We start from the raw sequence: 27417 nt of genomic DNA on the forward strand, positions 1-27417 counted from the left end.
ATTTATTTTATGATAACACGAATAAACATTCTTGCTTACAGATAGTTTTCCTTCCAGTAACAGTGATGTCCTATTTCTATTATTACAATTGTTATTGTTGATTTAAAAAATTATTTTTAAATTACAACATGAATAAACATTCTTTCTTACAGATTTTTTCTTTAACAGTGATGTCCTGTTTTTTTTTAGTATTGAAGTTATTTTAGATTTAGGATCCTGTTTTTCTACAGTCCTATTTATAGTTGTTCTTAGAGAGGAAGGATTCGTGTGACAAATATATGCCTTCCATATGTAAGTATAGGGAAGATAAGTGTCATTTTGAGTAATAATTGGTGAATTTGCCTAGTATTTACATAGTATTGTTTACGTTTCATATTTTAGCGTGTCTGGGTGATTTTTGGGTGTATAGATACAATTATCGTCCACATGGCCCCCATAAAGAGGACTACAACAAAAATGGCATCCAGGTCGCCATCTTTGTCTAAAAATTTTAATTTAAAGGATTTGATTCAGTGTACTGTTTGCGAAATGCATGCATTGAGGAGAGCAGTTGGAGTCTGGTTAAACAACAATAGTGGAGTGAATGTGTAGTGTAAAGAATGTGAGGATTTAAAGAGTGTTTCAGGTTGTGAGAGTGAAATTATCATTGTTGAAAGTGAGAATCTAGAAAATAGTGATACTTGTAAGGTAGTACCAGATAGCTGTGAGAGTGGTGTTGAAAGTGAGAATGAAGGTAAACATACAGAACAAATGAATGAATTATCGGAGAATAAAAATGATAAGACTGATGCAATGAGGGAGATAGCTTGGTTATGCGGAGCGATACACAGGGCAAATCGGCAGCTGGAGCATTTGCAAAAATGTTTACCAAGCATAGCGACTGAAAATCGGCAAAAGTATGATAGAAAAAATAAGAGTATGATAGCGAGTGTAAACAAAATGAAAGAGCGAGTGTTGTATGGAGATTCCTTAGTAAGAAGTGTGTTAGTTGAGAGTTTAACAAAATCAAGCGTTAAGGATATAAGAGAGTCAATTAGAATGCAAAAGCAAAGTGTGAAAGAATTGATAGTGGTAGCAGGTACAAATGATTTGAAAGGAGATGAAATGGCTATGAGTGAGGATGTGAAGGAATTGCTTGAGGTAGCAAAAGAGAAAAGTGAAAGAGTTAGGATGGTGAGTCTGTTGCAGTGGTATGACAGTGAAGAGTATAGAAGGAGGGCTAAAATTAACGACTTTATGCACGGATTATGTAGGAGGAGTGGTGTAGAATTTGTGGATATGTGAAGTGAGCTCGATGGGCAAAAGGATTTATATAAGAGGGATGGTTTACATTTGAATGAAGACTTGAAAAGGTGTTGTCGAATGTAGTGAAAGTGGATATGCAGAATCAGGGAAAATAGAGTTATTAAGGTGGGGGAGAGTAGATATGTAGACTTTAGGGAGACAGTTGAGTGTATGAATGTGTGTAATATGCCCAAGCGAGTACGAAAGACTACGAATCAGAATGGGATAGTTAGTATAAAGCATCAAAATAGGGATGGGACAAATGGGCTTCTGCAATTAATGTATACTAATGCCAGAAGTATTAGGAACAAAAAGGAAGAATTTTTGGCCTTGGTTGGCACTTCCAGGCCACAGGGTATTGACATTAGTGAAACATGGTTGACAGAAGATGATATAGCTAGTGGGATTGAATGGGAGGGGTATGGGGTGTTCAGGAGTGACATGGCGAATAAAATGGGGGGAGGAATATTATTGATGATAGCTGATGAGCTGCAGCCAAGGAGAATAGAAGTGGAACTGCAGGATAGAGAAAAGAGCATTTGAGGCTATTTGGTGTTAGATTGAGACTAGCAGAACAAAATATATAGTTGAGTATAGACCAGGTGATGGAATAGATGATGGAGATAGTATGCATAAGCAAATAGAAGAAATGAGTGGAAGGAGGATAATTATTATGGGAGATTTCAACTATAGTAATATTGATTGGAAGGAGGAGAGGACACATGGGAGGAAAGAATTGGATTTTATGCAGTTATTAAGGGATAACTATCTGAGACAGCATGTAATGGAAAATACTAGAGGTCAGAGAGTGCTTGACCTCTAGTATTTTCCCCATGCTGCCACCAGTTAGTGAGAGTGATCATAGGGGCTTGACATGGGAGGTGGCTAAAGGTGTGGAATTTACAATTAAGACAGGGTACATGTGGAATTATCGAGCTGGTAAATATGACAAGCTTAGGCGTTTGACTGGTTCAGTGCCATGGCATGTAAAACTGCAAGGGTTGCTAGATGTTGATAGTGCATGTTAGGAAGTGTTTGCATGAGGCAATGGCTGACTGTATACCTAGAGTTCGAATAATAAATCAAGTAGGGGTTAAATGGATGAATAACACCATTAAGCTTGAGCTGCAAAAAAAGAAACAACTATGGAGGAAATTTAAGGAGAAAGGTGACCGGCAGGCATATGAACGGTATAAACCGCAGGCCAGAAGGGTAACAAGTGTGGTAAGAAAAGCAAAAATGGATTATGAAAGAACATTAGCCATGCAGGCTAAAGAGAATCTCAAACAGTTTTTTTTCGATATGTTGCAAGTAAAAGAAAAAATGTATATGGCAGAATGATTTTAAAGAATGCCAATGGTAGGGAGGTAACCAAATCAGTTGATATAGTTGAATTACTGAGCGAGCACTTTGCAAGAATATATCATCCAGGTGGTGACATTGCACAAATGAATGAACCAATAGATTATACGGGAACTGTGGTGAATGAAGTGGAGGTGAGTAGTCTATTACAAAATATCAATGTCAATACATCCGTGGGATTGAATGGTATACCAGCTCGTGTCGTACGTGAAGCGGTTAAAGAACTGTCAGTGCCCTTGACCATTTTGTTTAATCTGAGTCTCGGTATGGGTTAATTCCGGGGGAGTGGAAAGAGGGGAAAATAGCATAAAGGAGGTTCCAAGACTGCTGTTGCAAATTACCAACCAATTAGCATATCAGGAATTGTTGTCAAGGTCTTGGAGAAATTAGTCAAGAGAAAAATACAGGATTGGATAGATGAAAATGGGAGACTGTATGAGAGACAACATGGTTTTGTGAAGGGTAGATCATGCCTCAGTAACTTGCTCACGTTTTATAACACAGTGATAGCTGACCGGATAAGTGTAATGGGTTTATAGTGATTCTACTGAACCTTGATAAGGTTTGTCAGGACACCACATGGAATTCTAATCAGTAAACTGCAGCATATGGGGATGGATATAGGGTTGGTGAGATGGATAGGAGGGTGGTTGAAGGAGAGATATCAGAGAGTGGTTTATTCAGACTAGTGATGTGTGCCACAGGGTTCTGTTCTTGGACCACTACTTTTCAATTTGTTCATTAACGATATAGGAAAGGAAATGAGAGGAAGTGTTCACTTGTTTGCTGATGATGCAAAGTTGGGTAGAGCAATAGTGAGTGCACAGGATGTCAAAATTTTGCAAGATGATTTGGATAGTTTGGAGGATTGGGCTAAGGAAAATGGATGTCGATTTAATGTGGCAAAGTGTAAGGTTATGCATTTTGGGGTAAAAAGATTAGCAGCAGTATATCACATTGGTGGAACCGTACTCCAGGAGATTGATGAGGCCAGGGATTTGGGAGTGTTGGTGGATAGGGAGCACATCGCAAAAGTGGCTAAATCAACTCATCAAATCACTTGGTTGTTGAAAAATACTTTAGCAAGCAGAGACAAACAAGTTATTGTTCTTCTGTATCGAGCCTTGATAAGACCCCACCTCTAGACTACTGTGCCCAGAAATTGGCGCCAGGGTTTCTTCTTGATGGGGAGAAGGTGGAGAGGATCCAGAGACAAGTGACCAAGATGAGAAGGTCTATGGAATGAACTTATGAGAACAGGTTGAAGATTTGTGGGTTGCAAAAATTGGTTGATAGGCAGAAAAGGGGTGATATGATTGAGACATTCAAATCACTGAAGGGTTTCTATAAGATTAATTCAGAAGATATTTTTGAGAATAGGACTGGTGGTGGGAAGACTAGGGGCCATACATGGAAGCTGGGCAAAAATGTGGTTAGCAAGGGTGTTAGAGCTAGGTTTTTTACTTGGAGAGTGGTGAATGAGTGGAATAAGCTGCCAGAGTCTGTTGTTGGTGCTATGACTGTGAATGAGTTCAAGGCGAGGTATGATAAATACTGTGTGAATGTCGAATAGTTGTTCTTGACATGATGTTAGAGCTTCCCTTGATGAGTCTGTCGACTCCTTGGAGTTGCCTGAAATAATAATAATGTATGGGATTTTTAGGCATTATTGTTTAGATTGGGGTGGTTGATAATGATCTCACAGGCTTCCTTAAATTTGCGTTCATACCATGTTTTGGTGTGATGTAGACAACTAGTGCTTTTCCAGTCAATTCTATATAAGGTGTTCAGGGCATGATCAGAAAGGCAAGCTTCACCATAATTAATATATTTGATGTGCCGTTTATGTTCTTTATGTCTGATCAGAATGGTGCGTCCTGTTTCTCCTATGTATGTTATGTTGCAAGTGCAGTAAATATGGTATACTCCAGAGTGGACCAGCAGAAGGAGTGGGTCTTTGAATGAGTTGAGTAAGCTTTTTAATTTTGCATGAGGTTGTATTTTTGCAGTACTCTGTTTATTTTGTCTGATGTCCCTTTAATGTAGAGAATGGTTATAGTTTTATTATAATCTGGTTTGTCTTTGTTTTTTATTGAGGTCTTGTGGAGAATTTTGTTAATAGTGTTTTGGCTGTATGCATTATTTTGAAAAGTATTGCTGATCGCTTTAAATTTGTCTTCCAGTGAACAGGAGCAGATCTTCAGAGCCCTGTTTTGGTATTGATGACACCTAGTTTTTGTGTTGGGTGGTGGTAGGAGTTTATGTGTATATATTGGCCAGTATGTGTCGGTTTCCGGTAAACACTGTAGGAAAGATTGCCCGAGGGGAGACGTGTGACAAGTGTATCTAGAAAAGGCAGTGTGTTCTGTTTTTCAATCTCAATTGTGAACTGTATACGTTTGTGTTGCTTGTTTAGGTGGCTAAGGAATGTATCTAGTGTCTGGTGGCCATGAGACCAGATCGCGAAAACATCATCAACGTATCTAAGCCAGACTTTGGGTTTTAAAGGGGAGGAACCTAAAGCAAGTTGTTCAAAATGTTCCATATAAAAGTTAGCAATGGGGTGGGGGGATAATGGCAAGCCCATGGCTGTGCCTTCTTTTTGTAGATAGAAAGCGTTTTGCCATACAAAATAACCAGAACGTAATACATGCGCTAAGAGCGCCATGATATCTGGAAGAAATTTTTTCTGTAAAAGAAGGATTGTGTCATTGATTGAGACATTTGTAAAGAGGGCAGAGATGTCAAAACTGACTAATATATCATTTTTTTCTAATGCAATGTCTTTGATGATGTCTATGAAGTGTTGTGTGTTTTTGACATGGGGGTGGGGGGAATGACCTACCAACTCCTTGAGTGTTGCCGCTAATTTTTTGGCTAAGTGATAAGTTGGCTATCAATTCCTTCGACTATAGGCCTTAGTGGTGTGTTTGCTTTGTGAATTTTCAGTAGCCCGTAAATTCTCGGGGGACGAGCGTAGTGTGGAAAGACATATATAGAGCGTAAAGTAACACTAAAAGAAAGGAATACAAATCACTGAATGAACAGTTCATCGAAAAATGAATCATAAGACATGTGAAGCGAAGTGTATTTATAAAAAATAATTGCAGTTTTTAATGGATTAACTGGTGATGTAACTGAACCTTAGCATGATATTCTCTTTATATGTGTTGTAGATATGTGAATGTAAATTTTTATTTATTTAATTTTTTTTGAGGGATATTCCTTTCAGTCAGTATGTGCACTTTGTGTATTTCATGTGTGTTTAACACAATCTGGAAAAGATTACAACAGGATCACTTTTATTAGAAAATTTTGGTACAGATATTTTGGAATGATATAATTCCACTCTACCTGGATGAAATTTAATGAAACTTTATATGGTATGGTACAAAACAGTAATGACATTGACATTCAGTTATTCAGTACAGTTGACCCTTGAACAATGCGGACAGTTAGAGGCACCCCCCCCATTCTTCGAAAATCTTAAACTTAATCAAAAACTTAACTAGTAATAGCCGACTGTTGACCGGGGAAGCCTTATTGATAACACAAACAGTCAATTAATACATATTTTGTATGCCATGTATGTATGTATATATACTATATTCTTACAATAAAGTAAGGTAGAGAAAAGAAAATGTTATTAAAGAAAATCATAAGGAAGTGAAAATACATTTACAGTACTATACTGTATTTATCAATACTGTAAGTTTACATCGTCTGTTTACAAGATGAATCATATGTCTGTCAGTACCTACATTAATACTGTCTCAATAAATACAAAACACTAGATGTTATATGTATCACTAGCACTAGACATCAAAAATGAAAAGATAATGTGAAAAAGAAATTATTCATATTTATTTACAAGTATAATGATTCATGCATTGATAATGAAGAAACAGCAATACAACTGCTTTACGGTAGCCTAGTGCAATTGATATGATTGCTTTGCAGTAGCATAGCCCATACACTAATGAATGAATTTTGATAAAATTTTTATTTTATGCTAATTAATTAATTTAACTACTTAACTAATTAATAACAGTTAATTTTATGCAGTTATGATTTAATACTATATCTTTACATTTGTGTACATTTCTCTCAACTGGGAATAGCCATGTTTGGTCTGTAAGTGTTTTTGTGTGTAAATTTTGATAAATTTTAACTTTTTATAATAGATTTGTGTATACTTTATGGTAATAAATGATAAAATAGACTAGCATTCACATGTATTTTATGCATTCATATATATTTATTTATAAATATATTTATTTAAATATATATGTATATAATGTGTGTAAGTGGATCCACACAGTTCAAACCCACATACTTCAAGGGTCAACTGTACTGTTTTGTTTTTTGTGCCATACTGTAGTTAAGATCTATACTAAAATTTGTCAGTTTTGATTTCGATCTGATCATTGTAGTTGTGAAAAAATTAGGTAGAATGAACTTTTTTTGTCTATAATAATATTTAATATAATAATGTTATAATAAAAATGTTATAATAAAATAAAAATGTTATGATAACTATAACATCTTAATGAGATGTTATAGTTATTTATAACAATGATATTACAATGACATTAGGTATTCTTATGGAACATTTTAAAACAATAGTTTAAGAAAATTTGTTTCTCAATGATTTATGAAAGTGTTCCTTTCATTTATATTAGAACGACAATAACATGTCTCTGGTTCTATCTAGATCAGAGCATACTAAGTATGCTTTGTCAGACAAACTGGGATTCATTTGTAAACAATACTGACTGTCATTGTTCTTGGGTCCAGTTGGCATTGAGTCTGGCCCATTTCAAATGTGCTCTCCTGTGGTATGGAGATAGGAAAATGAAGACCATCAGTCACCTTAGCATACAGATCACCTTTATGATGACTTCTGCATACAGTGGAAGCTGATACCAATATTTCTGTAGCTGACACAAAGTCAGATCATAGCCGATTCTGGGAAGCACTCCTGTTTCGGCAAGCATATAATCAGTCATTGGTCACCCAGTGCAGTTGTAGCCTTCCTCCACTCTATCTCCAGGATGCTGTTTTTGACTGCTGGAATTGTTCCAAAAAACTGAACCACACAATGATTCACATGCAATCATCTGGCTGTCTTTGCCTGACTTTAGCTGGCCTCTAGTCTTAGAATGGTTTGCCATCTGAATTCATCTGTTAAACAATATATATCTTGCAGCCATATCCAAGAATTCTGCTAGAGTGAAATGTCTTGTTCTCACTCCAGATATAAAATAAAAAAATACTCCAAAATGCCTGCCTTTATAGTGTTGCTCATTTGCATATGTTGCAGACAGTGACACTCATTTGTATACAATAACCAGACTCAGTGTAACTTTTTACATAATGTACCTGACATATTTTTTTCGTTATCATGATTTTTCTCTTTTCTCACTCCACACACAAAATAAACAAACCATTCCAAAATGCTTGCTTTTACTGTGACTAAGTTGCATATGCTGCTGACGGTGCCACTGATTTGTATACAATAACTAGACTCGGCGTAACTTTTTACATAATGTATCTGACTTTCATATGCCCCCCCCCCCAAGTTATAGCAATTTTTCCCTTTATACCTTAATTTATGGAATCCAATGGGAATGTCACTTAAATAGAACTGATCTTGAGAGCTTGGGTAAATTTGATTGTATAGCTTTGCTTATCATCCTGCTCATTAGACCTTCAATAAAAAAGATAGCAGTCTCACAATGGGTAATAAATTTCATCTATCCCTTAAAAATGGACAGGTGGTGCATGCAGTGGAACCAATGACCAAGTAGCTGAAAAGTGGAAGTGTTATTCACTTGGCCAATCAGACAAAAATGTATATACATCTGATCTTCTCTCCCGCACCCATGTGTTAAGTTTAATGTTCTGTCTAGGCAAGTAACCTGGCTTTATAGACCACAGGTATTCTCTTGTCCATCTTGTTGGATGAAAAACCTGAGCTTCCAGGAAGAAACACCTTTCCACTATCATATGAGACAGGCTAACTCACCTTCAGTTGTTGAAAAGACTTTATAAAAAGGGTCTTCAAACCTGAATTGAATTATGATGGCTCCTCATATATACAGGCCACTTTCATATAAAAGGGTATCCCCTACAACACAGTTTCACTCTATCACAGTTATCGAATTATGGCAAACCTCGCATGACATGGTATTTTTTAAGCAAGGAAACTCCTTGCTATTATATTAAATACAATTTTTCAATATTTCCATTCTTTTCTGTGAATCTCTGCTATTCACTTGCTAGCTGTTATGCAAAAAAAAGGGAAATGTTAGGTTCTGTGCTATTGAACTTGTGCATGTTTGCAGCCATTAAAAATTATGATTTTGAAGCATGCAGTTTGTGACATTTAAGGTTATCGTAAAGTTATTATGGTTTTTATTTGACTGTTCATAAATTTTTCCAGGTGTGCTTAAGGGTCAAAGCTGTATAACTGAGAGGAGACCTCCACATAGCCTTTAAAGGAATGCAGAAAACCGACCAGAGCTTCTGACCTAATGCCCAATCCTCACCTTCTCGTGGTGCACCCTGTTGGGTATCTACTTGAATACTGAACAAACGAGGATGGGCTGGCAATTTGGGATTTAGCCAACCAAATTGTATTCTTATTGGTTAAACCAAAATAAAAAATGATGGTACAACACGACAAAATTTCATGCTGGCTGGGACATCGCCCGGTTAAACAAGGCCCCCGTTGTTTTCGCCAGGGAACCAGGGCAAACAGCGAAAAGTCAGCTACTGGAACAAATCAGAAAACAAACCCCAACTCAACATCACCAGAGTTAAAGATCGGTACTATCAACGTAAGAAGCCTGAATGGCAAAGAAATGGAGCTAGCTGAGGAATTAGATAAGTACCAGATTGACATAATAGGGGTGACTGAAACAAAAAAGTCCAAAACTGGTGAGATCTTTCTGAGCAATAAATACAAAATGTTATATTCAGGCAATGACAATCAAGGAAAAGAAGGAGTAGTCATAGTATTCAACACAAAATACGAGGCTAATCTTCTTGAATGGCAATCAGTCTCAAGTAGAGTAATGTGGGCAAATATGACAATGGGGAACTGGACAATGAGACTTATTTTTGCCTATGGTCCCACAGAAGGTTCTACTAAGGTAGAAGTGGAGGAATTTTTTGATGCTTTAGAAAAAGCAACTGACACAATGAAAAATGAAAAGTTGGTCCTTGTTGGGGATCTAAATAGCAGAGTAGGAAATGACTGTGAGACATACAAAAATATTTTGGGAAAATTTGGAGAAAAGAGCAAAGCTAATAATAATGGCAAATATCTGTTGGATTTCTGCTCAGGACATGGACTGGTTATTACTAACACCATGTTCCAACATAAAAATGTGCACAAATTAACATGGAGAGAAGAGGCAAAGAATAAGAAAAGTCTCACTGACTATGTTATTGTTGATAGTGATGTTTTCTCCCTGGTGCAGGACACCAGAGTGTACAGAGGATTTGAAATTGGAAGTGATCACTATTTAGTCTTGAGCAATAAAATTGAATTTCATATTGAAAAGTAAGAAAGTTTTAAAGCAAATAAAAGTTGAGCAGCTCTCAGATGTGAACTGAAGACTAAAATACACATAGATTATTGAAGAAAAAATGAAAAGAGTTTGAGAACAGGAATCAAACCTTGAAGATTCAGTGGCAAATTGATTGATTCTGCCAGAGAGGCATGTGGTGAGGTTGTCTGTAAGGATAAAAAAATCAGAACTGCCTGGTGGACACAGGAAGTTAAAGAGGCAGTGAAGGAAAAGAAGAAAGCATATCAAAAGTTTCTGTCAAATAAGTCAGCTTGTGCTCTTAGAGAATATAGAGACAAATGCAAGAATGCTAAACACTGTGTAAAACTAGCTAAACAAAAGTCATGGGAGGACTTTGGCAAGAATATAGAAAATAAATATTTTCTTATTTCTTAAGAAGGTGGCAAAATATTCTGGAGGTTGTTAAAGAAGCTTAGGAATGGAGGAAAGAGTGCTGTAACAGGAGTTAGAGATGATAAAGGTGACATGAAAATGGGAGAAAAAGATATCCTTGAAGTATGGAGTAATTACTTTGAAAAACTGCTAAATGAAACAAGCAGCAATGACAGCACAGTGGTAAAAAACACTGACCAGGCATGCAGTCAGGAATATATATCCATACGTGAAGTAGAAAAAGCCATCAAAGGCTTTAAATGTGGAAAGGCAGCAGGAGTAGATGATATTCGACCAGAAATGCTGAAGTATGGTGGTATAAGAGTCTTACAGTGGCTGCACTGCATAGTTCAGAAAGCCGGGACAGAGGGACGAATTCCCGATGATTGGAGTAGAGCTCTCATAGTACCCATATATAAAAAGGGAAATAAAACTGCACGTGAGAATTATAGAGATATTTCCCTACTGAGTGTTCCTGGCAAGATCTATGCAAGTATACTTGAGAAACGGTTGAGAAGAATTGTGGAAGAAAAGCTTGGTGAAGAACAAGCTGGATTCAGGCCAAATGGAGGCTGTCAGGATCAGATCTTCACTTTGCGACAAATAGTCGAGAAAGCATGGGAATATAACAAAGATCTATATTTAAGTTTTGTCGATTTTGAAAAGGCATATGACAAGGTGCCAAGAGAGAAGCTATTCAATACGCTGCAGTTATATGGTGTCAATGAGGCATTATATCAAGCAATACTTAGTCTTTATTTGAGTTGTAAGTCAACAGTTAGAATTGAAGGAAGTACAGGAAGATGGTTTAATGTTAAATCTGGTGCGAGACAAGGATGTACATTATCCCCTCTGTTATTCATTATCTATATGGATCACATTATGAAGGAAAGTGGTATTAAACATGATATCAAAATTGGAGATGTTAATGTCAGCTCTTTGCTTTATGCAGATGATGTTATACTTCTAAATAAATCCGCTACAAGTCTGGAAGATTCTCTGACTAAATTGAATAGCTGTTGTAATAGATATGGTATATAGGTCAGCAATAAAAAGACAAAGACAATGAAAATAGGCAGAATCTTTGAAAATGTCAACTGTGTTGTGAATGGAGAACCTGTGGAACAAGTAAAACATTTCAGCTACTTAGGCACGATTTTTAGTGAAGATGGTAAATTAAATATAGAAATAGACAACAGAATCAGCAAAGCTCGTATGATAGGAAGTCAACTGAATAAATTCATATGGAATAAGAGAGAAATTAGTCGTAACACTAAATTAGCTGTATACAAGACAGTGTTCAAACCAGTTTTAACTTATGGATCTGAGAGCTGGGTCAGAAGTAAAACACTTGACCAAAGACTAGAGACCACAGATGTGAGAGTCCTGAGAAAGATTATAGGTGTGAATAGATGGCATCAATGGTAATATCATATTAAAAATGAGGATATTAGGAAAGAACTTGACATTGTTAGCATCCAGGAATGCATTAGCAGAGCTAATCTCAGGTGGTATGGTCACTTAAACAGAATGGGCGAGGAAAGATTAGCAAAACAAGTGTTCTCTGCCAGGTTGCTAGCAAAACGACCCAGAAAATACCAAGATGTAGGTGGATTGATACGGTACAAAGTGCCTTAGACGATAGAAATATAAGATCTGATAATGTTGGAGTTCTTCACAAGTAACAGACTGATTTGGAGGAAAATTGTAGATAGGAAATTAATAATGATGTAATTTTTTTCATGTAGTACTATCATATCCTGTACACTCCTTGAGGGTACATGGCAGGAATTTGATGATGATGATGTATTACTAAACTTTATTCTTAAAAACCATACTGGAATAATTTTTTGTTGTTAATTAAATTCTAGCTCTATTTTATGCCTAATGAAAGTAAATTTAAATGAAGCAACAATCTGGACCATAAAGAAAAATAAACAGAAAATTAGAAACTGCTATTGCCACAGATCTTCTATTTCTGCAAGTATAACAGCTTGTCCTTGAATGCTGATAATTCAGAAAATGGAAAAAACAGTATTTCTGTATTGATGATATTAATAAATAAAATTTTATTTTTTATAACTATCAGAAACTTAATGAAATTAAGTTTTCTATAGTTATAAAAATAAAATAGTGTATTTTTGTTAACCTTTAGAATTTTACTCCCCTTTCTGTACTGGTTCTTAGTCCTGTATAATGCAGTTTTGTACTACATGCGTTTTCATAGGAACCATGTCATATGAAGGTTACCTGTATATACATATTATATTTAACAATGTTAAATAACAATACTAAATTATTCATTAATCAGTCATGATCTTCATGTTGTATAGCAGTCCTTTTGAAATGCCCTCACCCACTCTCCAAAGGGAGTGGATGAGGGGCCATTTTAGCCTTAATTAACTTAATTTTTTGGAAGACTAGTAGCCAGTCAATCCCCAACCTTGGCCTTCACTGATAGCTGGTTGAGGGTGCTTAAGAGTTTGAGCACTGGTTCTTCCATCTTGGCACAATTAACATGCATCCACTGGCAACAAAAATTGCAAAGTAAACTCTTTTTCTTTTCTTTTCATTAATAGTCTTCAATGAAGACAATTAATGATTTTAAAGTATCTAGGAAGGAGATTAAGGCAGACAAATACTGACATCTCATGGTCTCTAATCCTAACCATGTGTTATTGTCTGAAAAAGTGAGTTATATTTAATTTTCTTGAGATGATGAGCTAAAATCTAAGTTTCCAGAAGGGACAATCCCTATTTGTCCATACCAAAGTTTGATTAGAAAGGGCTAAATCAACGGCTAAAAAACATTCTTCTAGTTGGTGACTAGAATCGAATTTAGAATGTCATTCTTCTGGTCATTCTCTAGAGCTATGGAAGCAAACACCATTTCCACAAGGCTATATCTTATTTAAGATTGATTCTTTAAACTTGAACACATAATTATGCACTACATTATAAGTTTTCAATTAGTTCTTATTAACTCAACTATATATGTGTTATCCTCTAAAGAAGTGTTCCCCAAAATGTAGTAGGCATGTCCCTAGGGGATACATGAAAGTCTTTAAGGTGGATATGGTGCACTTTTTAAAAAATTATTACTTTTTTTTTTTTTTATCATGGCATTGTCAGATAAGTCAGATTCATATCATAGGTGGCATTTCAGATTGTGTTACTTGGAAACTGTGCTCTGTTATTATAATACTTCAAAAGTGATTTCACTTTATCCTCTGTCCCAAAAGAAAGTATAGCAATGGTTGAGGGACTGAAGGTCATTAAACCTTAAGTATTCTATGCATTTCAAAAAAAATTTTTCTGGTACAATAACATTAGCCATAGCAAGCATTAGTAGCCAACATGCAACCATGCCTGCAGCATGAAGCAAAGATGGCAGCAACAAAACAGAGTGATGACAAAGCACTAAGAGTCTCACTACTGCAGATAGAACCCTTGAAGCTTTAAAATGCTGAAGCTGCAAACTAGACATTACAGAAAAGAAAAATAGTTTACTTTGCAATTTTTGTTGCCAGTGGACTCATGCCAATTGTGCCAATATGGAAGAGCTCAAAGAACCAGTGCTCAAAAGCACCCTCAGCAACACCATTTTTATTTGCCTCACCACCATTAAATTCCTAAACCTCAGCAAGTGTATGGATAGCCTATAACAGCACCTTATTATGCTTGATGAAACCTTCTCCCAGAAATTGACACAATCAAAAAAAAGCTCGAAGCAATCCACAATCACTTTCTTGAAGCTAACATGCTTTACCGCAGACAAGACCAGCAAGCTTCATGATCCCATTGCTTCATCAGTTCAAAACATGATCAAAACAGAAAATAAGAAGCACAACAGCATCACCCTAAACTTCCATTTGGAAACCAACAATGCTAAATGATGCAATTCTGATCCCAAGAAAATTGTCAGGTGTCACCGTTTCAGGCCCACGATTACATGGAGTCCATGCTTAATAAAACTGACCTGTAATACCCTGTTTAGCTAATCAACATTCATATCAGCCATGAACAAAATATCAGAAGGCACCAGCCCTGTATCATATGTGTACGAGAGTGGCCAGATCTGACCTATGCATAGCATGAAAAAGATGGCAATTAAAATTGAAAGAAAAATGTCAAAGAAGCCATAGACAAAGAAGAAGGGAAACTAATGAGAAAATCAAACTCTGTAAACAAACCGTGTGAAACCCTGATCCCAAATACTGCATATGAAATGTGTGGGACCTATGTGGCCAAAACAAACCTCATAGAACCTTCCAGATCCATTTCACAAATATATGCAGCCTCACTTCTAACCTTAATAAGGATCACTTCCACCTTAAACCTGCAAAACTTCATTTCCTATTCCTGACAAACTCAAATCTCAACTACCTCAAATACTACCCATCTCTGCTTTCCCAACTACACACTCTTTAGCTCCTTTTACCTCAGAGGTGGGGGGGGGCTGCGCATATGTTCGCTCTGATATACCATGCCAGAGAGTATTCAACCTGGCATCTCCCAATTTTGACCTCCTTTGGCTGAAAATCACCCTGCCCCATTCTATCTTCGTATGCTGTCTCTCCTGCTCTCCTAATGCCAACAACCATCTTGAACTCTTCAATCACCTTTCCTTAAATGTTAATTTTCTCCAACCCAACTCTCCAAATAGTGAAGTCATCTTCCTCAAGGACTCAATGTCTACAACACTAGTTGGCTGCCACTTCCGACTGCACAGATCAAGCAGGTAGAGAGGACAAGACTTTTGCAATCACAAATGATCTCATACAAATTGACCACATGCTCACCAGAATACCAGACAATCCCAAACATGTGGACCTCTTCCTCACCAGTGACCTGCCCAAGAATGCTGTAAATGTTGTCTGCCCTATAGGCAGCTCAGACCAGAAATGTGGCACAGATCTCTTTCCCCATGGAGCAACAAAACACTCACATCCACAAATTGCATGGCATTACCAGAAAGCTAAGTGGGATGATCTTCGCAACTTCTACTCCTCATTTCCTTGATCAGATTACTGTTTCCAGTCACCTGACCCCAACTTATGTGCAGTAAGAATCACCAAAGTAATATTCACTGGCATGGAAACCTTTATTCCCTGCTCCACCCTAAATTCTTGTCCCCTATCTAAGCCTTGGTTCTCCCACAGATGTGACAAGGCTACACAAAAGAAGAGTCAGGCATACCACAAGACTTGCATCCAAAACTCCATCTTCCTATACAGCTTAAACCAAGCTCGGAATAGATGTAAGAAAATTATCACAACATTGGAAACTGATTTTGAGAAAGCTAAGAGCAGGAAACTTGCATCCTGCCAAAAGGATGCAAAAGAAAAAACTACTGGCCATAACTTATGTCCAACACTACTCCCATCACTATTACACCCAGATGGTACTAGTGCATCATCTTCACCTACAGAAAAAGCCAACCTCCTACTACTTCTCCTCCAACTCTTGCATAGCTGATCATTACCATGATCAACTATGCAAGATCATGTTCCCAACCATTCTAAACATCTAACACTCAATGTCACATTTGATCTTTTGCCAGAAAGAGATCAGAAAAATTTTGCTCAAAACTGGATACCAAAAAATTTAGCCCTGAATGCATCCCCCCCACCATTCTAATTGTCTATGTCCCAGAGATGACTCCCACTTTATGCCTCTTATTTACACTTACTTATTCTGCCGGTATCTATCCTGCAGTTTAGAAACTAGCCTACATAGAACCTATTCCTAAGAAGGGTGACAAATCCTTACCTTCAAACTACTGTCCAATTTCTCTCACCTCAATTCCTTCTAAAGTAATGGCAAGAACTATCAATAGCCAACTGCTACACTACCTTGAAGACTCATCTAATAAATAATCGAGTCTCAAGTGGTTGCTCTTGATATCTCCAAGGCTTTTGACTGAGTTTGGCACAAAGGCCTATTAGGAAAACTCTCATCATTCTCTGCCCCATGACCTATGGAATTGGTTAGCCAGCTTTCTGGCTGGATGTTCATTTCGAGTGATACTGGATGCTCCTTATCTTCTATTTATGCAACTAATGCTGGGGTCCCACAAGGCTCTGTTTTCTTGCCCATTCTCTTCCTTCTATACATTAACAATCTACTCCAGCTGACTGCCAATCCAATACACTTTATGTACTGGATTTGCTGTCATCAGCAAACTTTGGTTTGCTGATGACAGCACCAGCACATTACTCCCCTCCTTTTTTTTTTTGACAAACTCTGTAAAGCACAACCTTAAATTCCGATCTTCAGAGCATTCATCAATGGATTTGGATAACATTATGAACTTCAATGCCAGCAAAACACAGCACATTCTTTCCCACAAAAAAGAACCGTTCTTCCAGTTTCACCCTTGACAATACTCAAATCTCTATTCAAGATGAGATTCATATTCTTGGAATAACTCGAACCTCAAATCTCTCTTGGCACAAGCATATCACAACTATTGCCTCCTCTGCATCCAAAAAATTAGGATTTCTCTTTTGCTTGAGGCATTACTTCAGCTCCGAACAGCTCTTACCAAAAATCTAACCCTATGTAAATCACTGATCTGCCTGACCACTGAATACTGCTCTGATATTTGGGAGCGCTTAGGAGACATTAGCATGCCCCTAAGAACTCCTTGAAAATATTGGATTCTATTCAGAAAGGAGCAGTTAGATTGATTGATTGATGACCACTTTTCTCACTAATACATTCCACTCACTTTCGCACAGGCATGCAGTCTTTGCAGCCTGCATGTTCTATAAACATTCTATGGCCACTATTCAGCAGAATTAGCATCAACAATTCTCTCACCCTCTTGCAAATCTATCCAAATGTGTGCAGCAGCTAACTAGTATCTTCTTGCAGTTCAACTCCAGATCCAACAAACAAATTTCTCCTCTTCTTTGTTTATCCCTTCCACTGTTGCCCTCTGGAACAGTCTTCCACCAAGTGTGTTTCCCAAAGAATACAGCCCATAGCTTTTCAAATCAAATGTAAATAAGTTGCTTATCACCCATCCAAGTACTATAGGTTAACCAACTTTTTGTGGATGGGCTCTCCATAAAAAGTGATGGTCTATTCTATAATTTATTTTTCAATAACTAAAATCCTAAAGGAATTTTTAAAAATACATCTCTTGGCATATATTGACTGACCTCCATTATGGTCATGCCTAATTGATGGCACGATTGCATCTCAACCATATGAATTGTTAGCATTAAAAGTTTAAATTTGAATAGCAGCCAGAACTCTCCACTGAATTTTGAATCATTTCTATCTTAAACTGTAAAGGTCCTCAGCGACTGTTTGACCATGTGTATGCATGCATCCACTGAATTTTCTGTGCTTATGAACCTTAAAACAAAAAAGTGAAATCATCTTCTAAATCTAGAGCCTCATCTATAGATAAAAACTGAAAAATATTGAACCAGATTTCACCAAATAACTTCTTCCTAACAGGAACAGTTTCATTCGTCTCATTAAACTATTTTATTGTTAAAAATTTCAATTTTATATTTTGTTTCTACTTCAAGTATATTGGATTCATTTAACTAAAAATGCATTTTAATAATTAATACTTGTAATTTATTATAATACAAATGTTAAGAAGTAAATACACTTATAATTAGTCGTGTTTGAATGAAATATTATTACAACTTCTTCCGAACTGCCTTGCCTGCAAGGGGATATGTTGCACACTAAAATTTTAAAAGGGGTGCATGGGTATTGAAAGCTTGGGAAACACCACTCCAAGGATAATCAGGACCCAATTAGTAATTTTATTATCTTTTGCCTGTCGAAGAGGTTCAAGTCCCTTTGTGAAAATAATATGCTTTCCCTTGAGATAAGTGTTCTGTCAACTGCTACAAAAAAACTAGATAAATTTAAGGTGTTATGTATTAGTAATTAATGACCAACTGTCTTGAATCTGCTCCTTCATTTTGTCATGATGTTATATCAAAAAATGAAATAATAAATAAAACATTAAGAGGAATTTGGCACAGTCTATAATTATCTAAAAATCAGATATAAAAAGTATTCAATATTTTGTCAAATATAATGAAAAAAAGTTTAATAAAAAATGCTCACATGACACTTTGGTCATCAACAAGAATCTCACAGCCATGGGCAGCACAGGAAATGGTCTAATAAAATAATAAACAAGGGATTGAGTTTTGTAGCTAAAACAAATGACTTAAAAATACTTATGCATGATAATGCTTCTGCAACAAAGATTATAACACCTTAATGACATTATCACTTTTTTTGAATCTGAGCTCTGTTATATTAAATATCGATATTATAGTAAGCATGCAATGAGTAAAACGTAAAGTTTTATTTTTTTATTTTATTCACATATTAGCTTTTTCTAAATTTAGCATTAATGGGTTTGGCAAAAAATGCCTTAAGTTGTTTTTAAGCTTTGCTTATGTCTGAAGTTCTTCAACTCTTCTATTCAGTCAAAAAAACAGAAAAGAAATTTAATTTTGGATTACACTTGTATTCATTTTATAATGGCAACTGTTGATATTTCACCATAATTTCGACAACTAAATGTTATTTATGATAAAATATCACAAACAACATTAGTGTAATGAATACTTCATAGAGACTAACAATGAATCATCTTTCAACCTATTCTATTCCTTTTTTTTTTTAATTTCATCAGTTTGTTCTTACTTTTCTATCTCTTCCCAGAAAAAGCAAATCAATGTTCCAGAATCTCATCTCATTGTTTTGATCCACGAGATGATCTGCACCTTAAATCTTTCGCAGATGTTTACCTCTTTGCTTTCTCAATGCTATTTTTACTTCAAATGTTTGTTAATCATCATCCATTCTGCTTAAATGACTGACACCTAAATATTCTTGAAGTTATTCCTTTTATTAATATTTTTAATGACAACAATTTAATACTTTTACTGCTGATTTTAATATCAAATTTGATAAAGTCATTTAATTGGGATTAACCACACAAATGTCCATGTGGATGAAATACATCAACCATCTTACACTTTGTATCCATGTTATTTCAATGGAATGTCAATAACATTACAATTTTAATGAATATCATCATAAAATATACATAATAAAAAATCATGGCTAGTTGAGGTAAAGAGGCTTGAAAGGGTTGTAATGGATTTATTTAAGAGGATGGAACTTTTATTTTGAACTATTCCCCTATTTTGACATCAAGTTTAATGGTGCTTTTCTTAAAATGTGGTTAATATCTACTCAATACTATAAAATGATAAGCTGAAATTGGAAACAGATGTAACATCAGCTTGAAACGGATGTAGGCTGTAACGTTTTAATGTAACGTTTTTGTCAAGTTATTCGAAATGTTTTGAAACTCAGGGGCTACCCTGAGTGTCAAGTCTTCAAAATTCGAGTCATCGTAATTCAAAATTCAAGGAGAACCGGCCTACCAGTCTGGAACACGGGGGAGGGGCCCTAGTAGGTTATAAAGTCTTATACTTGATTAAATACAAAACCATCCTGTATACAAGCAACATATTACTGAGCATCCTAATCATAATTGTCATTATTGAAGAAAACTTAGCTGTGTATCATTATACTAAAATCAACTTCAGGTAAAGACTGAAGTCAAAGAGAAAGCAAACAACTTCTGAGATGCATGAGATAATATCATGAATCTTTATAATACCATCACATCACATTATACCTTCAGACATATTCACAAATATAACCTTAACTTTCTTGAATTTGCAAGAAGTGTTTTAGTAAAATTGAAGATCACAAGAGAATGAATCCACATGTCTTAAAATGCACCAATGTTGTTTAACTATTAGAGAAGAGGAGAAAAAAAATTAACATGCTGTTTGCTGAATAGATTTTAACAGCTGAGAGTTTCTTGCTAGAAATGCCGGAATGATGTTTATAAAGAAAAAATAACCACATAATAAGCCTTGCTATATTTTACCAAAATGCAAACTATTTTCCCACTACAAGAAAATTAAAAATACAGTAGGATAAAAAAAAACTAATTACCTGTGCTTCTCCTTCATCCATTATTTTGGTTGTAAGATACTGTGACCAACAATCTGAACAAAAGCGGTGGCCACATGCAAGTCCGGTCATTTCCTGGCAGAATGCATAATCAAAGAAAGTAATTTCAGTAAGAATGCATATATACATGCTTGTAAGGCCATAAAAATCACAAATGTAATTTGTAATTAAAATGAGAGTGTTTAACTCTTTCAAAATACCAATACTGCTGCTAAATTGTTTATTACACTTTGTTAATTTTCCCATGGCTAAGTGGAATAATAGGTATTTTTTTTTTATACAGTAAAGCCATTCCTACTGGCATCCACATCAATGCAAATATTTCAGGAATAAAGCTAACAACAACACTAAGTCACACTGAAATCTTTAATTCAAGAATTAACTTTATTGGTGATTGGCTTCTTTTTTTGTAAGCAAGAAAATATATTTTTTTTAATCATTACAGAAAATAATTAAAATAAGTTAGCTATTCCTTTTTGATTTTTCTATCTTCATAAGCAAGAAAAAAATTAAAATGATTTTAATTTTTTTTTTGTTTTCCTTGCTCATGAAAAGAACAGGCTGAGCATTAATCAAGCTGTATTATCAAATTAAAGGATGCACAACTGTCTACATATTTCCAAATGGTTCCTTTCTTTACTTTGTATTACATATATATATACAGTATATTATTTTCATAATTTCTTGTCTATATATATTATCATTTATCATCACCTACCTTAACAACTATTTTGCATATTCATGCAGTAAGATGGAGGTTTATCGAAACACTGCATGAGAGTATAAAATGAAAAAGTGAATTATACAAAAATATTATTCAGAAAGGATTATTAATATTAATATGGTTTATTATTAGAGAATAAAGCTAATTATTATTCTCCAAGTTTCAAATGGGTATTACTTCAAAATTTTAACTGTTCCATTTACTGGAACAGTTAAAATTTTGCCACTCGAAATTAACTACTCATAATTAAACATACAGTTAACACTATTTAATTCAACCTCAGATAACCTCAAATAATCCCATTTAATCTAAAACAGCTTCCATTCCTCAGTTTAAGAAATACAGCATGCCTTCAATTCATTTCAGTTCACTGGTTTAGTTGTCATATGCACTCTCCAACTAACAGGCTGTTAGTTTGAATCCTACCATGAGCATTTGTCTTTGAAATAAGAAATGAATTTCATCATCTGGAGTGAGAGACCAATGCCTGTTTATTTAGAAGACTATAGTGGCATTTGAAAAAGTTTCGTGTTTGGCATATAGAGCAAGGTATCACACAATATCAGACTGGACATAGCCAGTGTTCTGTCCAAAGCAAAACCACCAAAAACCAAAATATCCAAGGAAGAATATAAAGCTCTACAAGAAATGAAGAACAACAAAGAAATAGTAATCACCAAAGCAGATAAGGGAAATGCCACATCATCGAGAAATTCCTATAGCATAGGAAACAGCACGTGTGCTTGTCTCTGGATTATTATCCATCGCATGCAACACCTCCTCTTCTATGGTGGGATTTGGCGTCGATTGTGGCCACCCACTATCATACCTGCGATCCCTGAATGATCCATAGTCACACAAATTCTGATGCAAATGCACAAACATTTGGTGATGCAGTACATGTTTGTCCGGGTACCTTTCATGATAAATTCATACAGCAGCTCATCCACTACTGTCAGCTAACCCGTAAACGATGTGCATGTCTACCATCTCAGCATTCGTAAAACACTGCATGTTCTTCATACGAAAGCTTGAATGAGGAAGCCCCAATTTCAGGGCCTCCTCACTGAAGCTTTCTTCCTCATTCAGGTGGCGTTTCCGGTCATGCTTTCCTATGTGAATATGGTTGATTTTGATGTTCTCTACCTTCCCTCAAAGGTTGTATGTGGAATTTTGAACCACTCTGTATAAACAGAAAGGTAACTAGCAAACTCATGAACAGTACAAGAAAGGTGATTAGCATGGCAAAATCAGATTATGAGAAGAATCTAGCTGAGCAGGCCAATGGAAATTCCAAAAGTTCTTTCATTCCATGGCAAGTAAGAGGAAGAATGACTGTGGAAGATTAACCTTAATGAGCGATGATGGTCACGAGGAGACAGAAGTAGATAAAATAGTTGAGTTACTGAGTGACCAATTTGTAAGGGTATATCATCCTAGTTAGGTTATTGCTTTAACCTATGTGACAGACACTAATGTGGAAACAGAGGTGGATGAATTGGAGGGGCTTAGGGCATTGCAGAATCTCAATGTAAATACAGCTGTGGGATTAGATGTGATATCGGCTAGGGTTTTGCAAGAATGTGTAAGGGAACTGGCAATGCTTTTGACTAAGCTCTTTAAATTAAGTTTCAGCTCTGGTCGAGTTCCAAGGGAGTGGAAAGAGGGCAGAATAATTCCTTTGCATAAGGGAGATTCTAAAACTGCAGTAGCAAATCATAGTCCAATCAGTATCTCAGATGTGGTGGTAAAAGTAATTGGTAAAAAAGTAAGAAAAATTGGTAAAAAAAAAGAGAATTCAAGAATGTGTGGATAAAAATATGATACTGTATGAGGGTCAACATGGCTTTGTGAAGGGTTGGGCCTGCCTTAGTAATTTATTAACTTTTTATAATAGAGTAACAGCTGAGTTGGATAAAGGAAATGATTACACAATGATTTTGCTGAATTTTGCAAAGGCATCTGACAGAATACAACATGGAACTCTGTTACACAAATCAGAACAAATTAGGAGATAGATATGACGGTTAAGTGTATAAGAGGGTGGCTGCTGGACAGATATCAAAAAGTGGTATATAGAGGGACAGAATGAGGCAAAAACAGGTGATCAGTGGTGCTGCAGGTTCAGTACTGGGACCGTTGCTGTTTAATTTGTACATAAATGATTTAGGAAATATTCAGTTGATGATGTGAAATTAGGTAGAGTAATAGTTAATCAAGTTATTGTGGAGAGTTTGTAGGATGATTTAAATAGGCTGTCAGTATGGACAAGAGTTACTGGTGTTAGTTTAATGTTGAGAAATGTAAAATTATGCATTTTGGGAATAGAAAAAGCCAGAGATTTAGGGGTGGTGGTAGATAGAGAGTTAAAGTTTAGAGGACATACTGTTAAGATTATTAAGGTAGCTCATAAGATTACTTGGCTAAGAACACATTAACAAGTAGAGATGAGGAAGTTATTCTTTATAAGGCCTAGATATGCCCACATCTGGATTACTGTGCTCAAACCTGAGGCGAGTGACCAAGATGGTGAGTGACGTATGGAATATTTCCTATGAGGATAGAATGAAGATGCATGGATTGAAGAAGCTGGTTGATAGGAGAAAAAGAGAGGACATGATAGAAACACATTAAGTTGCTTTAGCACTTGGCTAGAGGGACCAGAACAAGGGATCATTCCTGGAAGTCGAATAAAGGTGTGGTTAAGTAGGGGCGTGAGGAATAGATTTTTTTTTTTTTTTTTTTTTTTTTTTTTGCTTGGAGAGTTGTGAATGAGTCACATAGGTTGCCAGTCAGTCGTGAGTACTTTGTTAATGGGTTCAAGCAGAGGTATGAGAAATTGTGTAGATAGATTGGGTCTCCTGCAATGAGTCTTTGGACTCCATGGAGGTGCCCATAATGATAATAATTTCTCAAGCATTTGTCTTGTATTCATTTTCTACTGTGCTGTTCAGATGTCCAACAAGGACTGCCTTTTCCTTTATCTGTCACTTGCCTTCTGTAATGACTTAAAAAAAACCTTCACTGCTTTTCAGTAGAATTTTCTGGGGGGAAAACCATAGGCATAAATGTTATTAATTAAACATTCACACGTGTGCCACAGTAAAAAATAACATTTATTTTATTATTTTGAGTTATGTATTGTAACATCATCAGTGAGAGTGAAGAGCAATGGCAAGGAATTTGAACAATAAAACAGTACAGCATATGTGTCAAATCTGTATCCCTTTGTACAAGTAGTTGCGTATTTGTTAAGTTAAAACTATTAACCAAATTCATAATCTGTTACCCTCTCCAAAATACAAGCTCTAAACAATGAAGTTACCAAGTCCTGTGTTCATTCAATCTGTCATACTATAGGTCAGTCATGTTCAACCTTTTTAACCACGCGAGCTACTTTTCTATAAAAGTAGCTCGTGTGGTTTTCTAAACAAAAACACAAATAAAGTTTTTGGTTGTGTCTTATTTTTTAGTTGGTTATTTTTAGTTGTTTTATTTGTGCGTAATCAGATATCAAGTTGGGAGAACTTGATCTATATAAGAGAGTAAATCGCCGAATAACTTTTTATAGTTATTCGGTGATTTACTCTCTTATATATAAGTTATTCGGCGATTTACTCTCTTATATAGATCAAGTTCTCCCAACTTGATATCTGATTACGCACAAATAAAACAACTAAAAATAACCAACTAAAAAATAAGACACAACCAAAAACTTTATTTGTGTTTTTGTTTAAGTTAAGGGATATTACATCCCATATCGTTTCTTAGCCGAATAAGAAACTCAAAGAGTTTCATGCCAAATATAGTAGAAACTATATAAAGTTCGGCGATTCCAAGCATAAGCAAATACCTGGATACTGCAGCAACTGACCCTTAAGGTAGTGCAAGCTGAGGCAACTCATGTCAAAGGTAGAGCAAGCTCCGATCACTATTCTTGATATTTACCCATAATGTGAACTTAGCTCCTAGGAGCTGTATTATTGTTCTACATTATGAGAGAAGGTCACTACCCACTCTGGTTTCAACCTATAATATTCGGCATGAAACTCTTTGTTTCTTATTCGGCTAAGAAAGGATATGGGATGTAATATCCCTTAACTTAAACAAGTCATATGTCGCCAAATTGAAGCCTTTGGCTCTTCATGTATCTAATAATCTATTAGGACACCTCTCGGCAATACTCATAGAAGGGTTGTAAGTTCTGTTCGCTACAAACTTGATATTAACTAGGTCTACCTACTCACTGATGAGACCTCAATGAAGGTTGAATCCGGTCTGGGTAGTGACTTTCTCTCATAATGTAGAACAATAATACAGCTCCTAGGAGCTAAGTTCACATTATGGGTAAATATCAAGAATAGTGATCGGATCTTGCTCCACCTTTGACATGAGTTGCCTCAGCTTGCACTACCTTAAGGGTCAGTTGCTGCAGTATCCAGGTATTTGCTTACGCTTGGAATCGCCAAACTTTATATAGTTTCTATTATATTCGGCATGAAACGCTTTGAGTTTCTTATTCGGCTAAGAAACGATATGGGATGTAATATCCCTTAACTTAAACAAGTCATCTGTCACCGAATAGAAGCTTTTGGCTCTTCATGTATCTGATACTTAGTGTATTTAAAAATATCTGATACTTTGTGTATTTAAAAATTTATTTATCACTTTTAATTATTTTAATACAACAAAAAAAAACAAACAAATATATTGGAATAAAATATTTATTTCTCTATTTTGGAAAACCAAAGTTAGAAAAAACAACAGATTGATTACAAACCCACAAGTTTCTTAATTGATTTTTTATGACAGTCATATTTGAAAAAGTGGATTCTGACAAGTATGTCAATCCGAAACACGACAAAATTTTTCGCGCAATATCAGTTAATATTGGGAATTTTTAATGTGCATACTTCCAAATGACGTCATTGTTTATTGATTTTAAATGTAAACTATTCTGAATGTTTATTATTTCAAGTTCTACTTCAGCTTGGTTTGAAACAGCCCACTAATTTTATTTGAAATTTCTGTGATGTTCAAGTTTTCTTGAAATGGATTATTGATAAAAGATACAATCATTTCAGTTTTATTAAAATCTTTAAATCATGAATTTATTTCTTCCTCAACTAATTCTATTTCATGAATAAATTCTTTTAAATCATAGCGAAGCATTTCTTGATTTTGTTCAAAAAATTTTAATAAATATGGGAGATGTCTAAATTCACAGTCATTTATATTTTTCTTTAATAAAAGTAAGTACTGTTAGAAAGTTTTTATTGAACTTAACATGTCAATTAAATTTTTTATCTCTACCATGTAACTCTAAATTTAAATTGCTTAATTTCGTACAGAAATCTACTAAAATAAAAATGATAAGTGTAACAACCATCTTTTATCACTCAATTGTGGATAAATATCTCCTTTTTCATCAAGAAAATTTTTTATATCATTAATTAATACAAGAAATCTTTCTAAAAATTGACTTCTGCTGAGCCAGCGAACATTATCGTACAACAGAAGTTCCCTATCATCATCTGCCTGAAATTTAAATAACTGCTGTTGCAGGGCTTTTCCTCGAACAGAATTTACAATTTTAAATGTAATATCCAAACCATTTTTTGTGTTTAATCGTTTACAACACGGTACTTGTTGGTGAATAATACAGTGGTACATCAAAAAATCTGGATATTTGTCATAGTTTTTACATAATGAAATGAAGCCTGATTTATTACCTATCATTGCAGGAGCACCATCAGTAGTAATAGACACAAGTTTAAAAAGCAGAAGTTTGTGTTGTTTCACAAATTCATCAAATGCCGAAAAAATGTCTTCTCCCCTTGTCCTTCCCAATAATGGTATAATTTTCAAAAGTTCTTCTTTACTTGAATAATCTTGAAATACTATGCGAATAAATACCATTAACTGAGCAATATCAGTGAAGTCGTTTGATTCATCAAACTGTAATGAAAATGCAACACACTGGTGAATATCTGACATTAACCTGGCCTGGAAACTTTTCTCCGGCAATTTGAA

General features: G+C 35.4%; 1 protein-coding gene across 1 annotated transcript in view; it reads right to left on the reverse strand.

Annotated features, from left to right (window-relative positions):
• Positions 1–27417, reverse strand: part of LOC150098132 (E3 ubiquitin-protein ligase arih1-like) — a 214068-nt gene that overhangs the window by 141374 nt on the left and 45277 nt on the right. The window contains exons 5-6 of the mRNA XM_090406578.1: positions 20643–20735; positions 18720–18775 (exon numbers count right to left, since the gene is read on the reverse strand). Coding sequence (XP_090262704.1) covers positions 18720–18775; positions 20643–20735 — 149 coding nt within the window. The remainder of the gene's footprint in view (positions 1–18719; positions 18776–20642; positions 20736–27417) is intronic.

This window comes from Typopeltis vanoorti, chromosome 16 (assembly GCF_054136105.1).
Source record: "Typopeltis vanoorti isolate ZY-2024b chromosome 16, IOZ_Tvanoo_1.0, whole genome shotgun sequence".
Taxonomy (NCBI): Eukaryota; Metazoa; Arthropoda; class Arachnida; order Uropygi; family Thelyphonidae; genus Typopeltis; species Typopeltis vanoorti.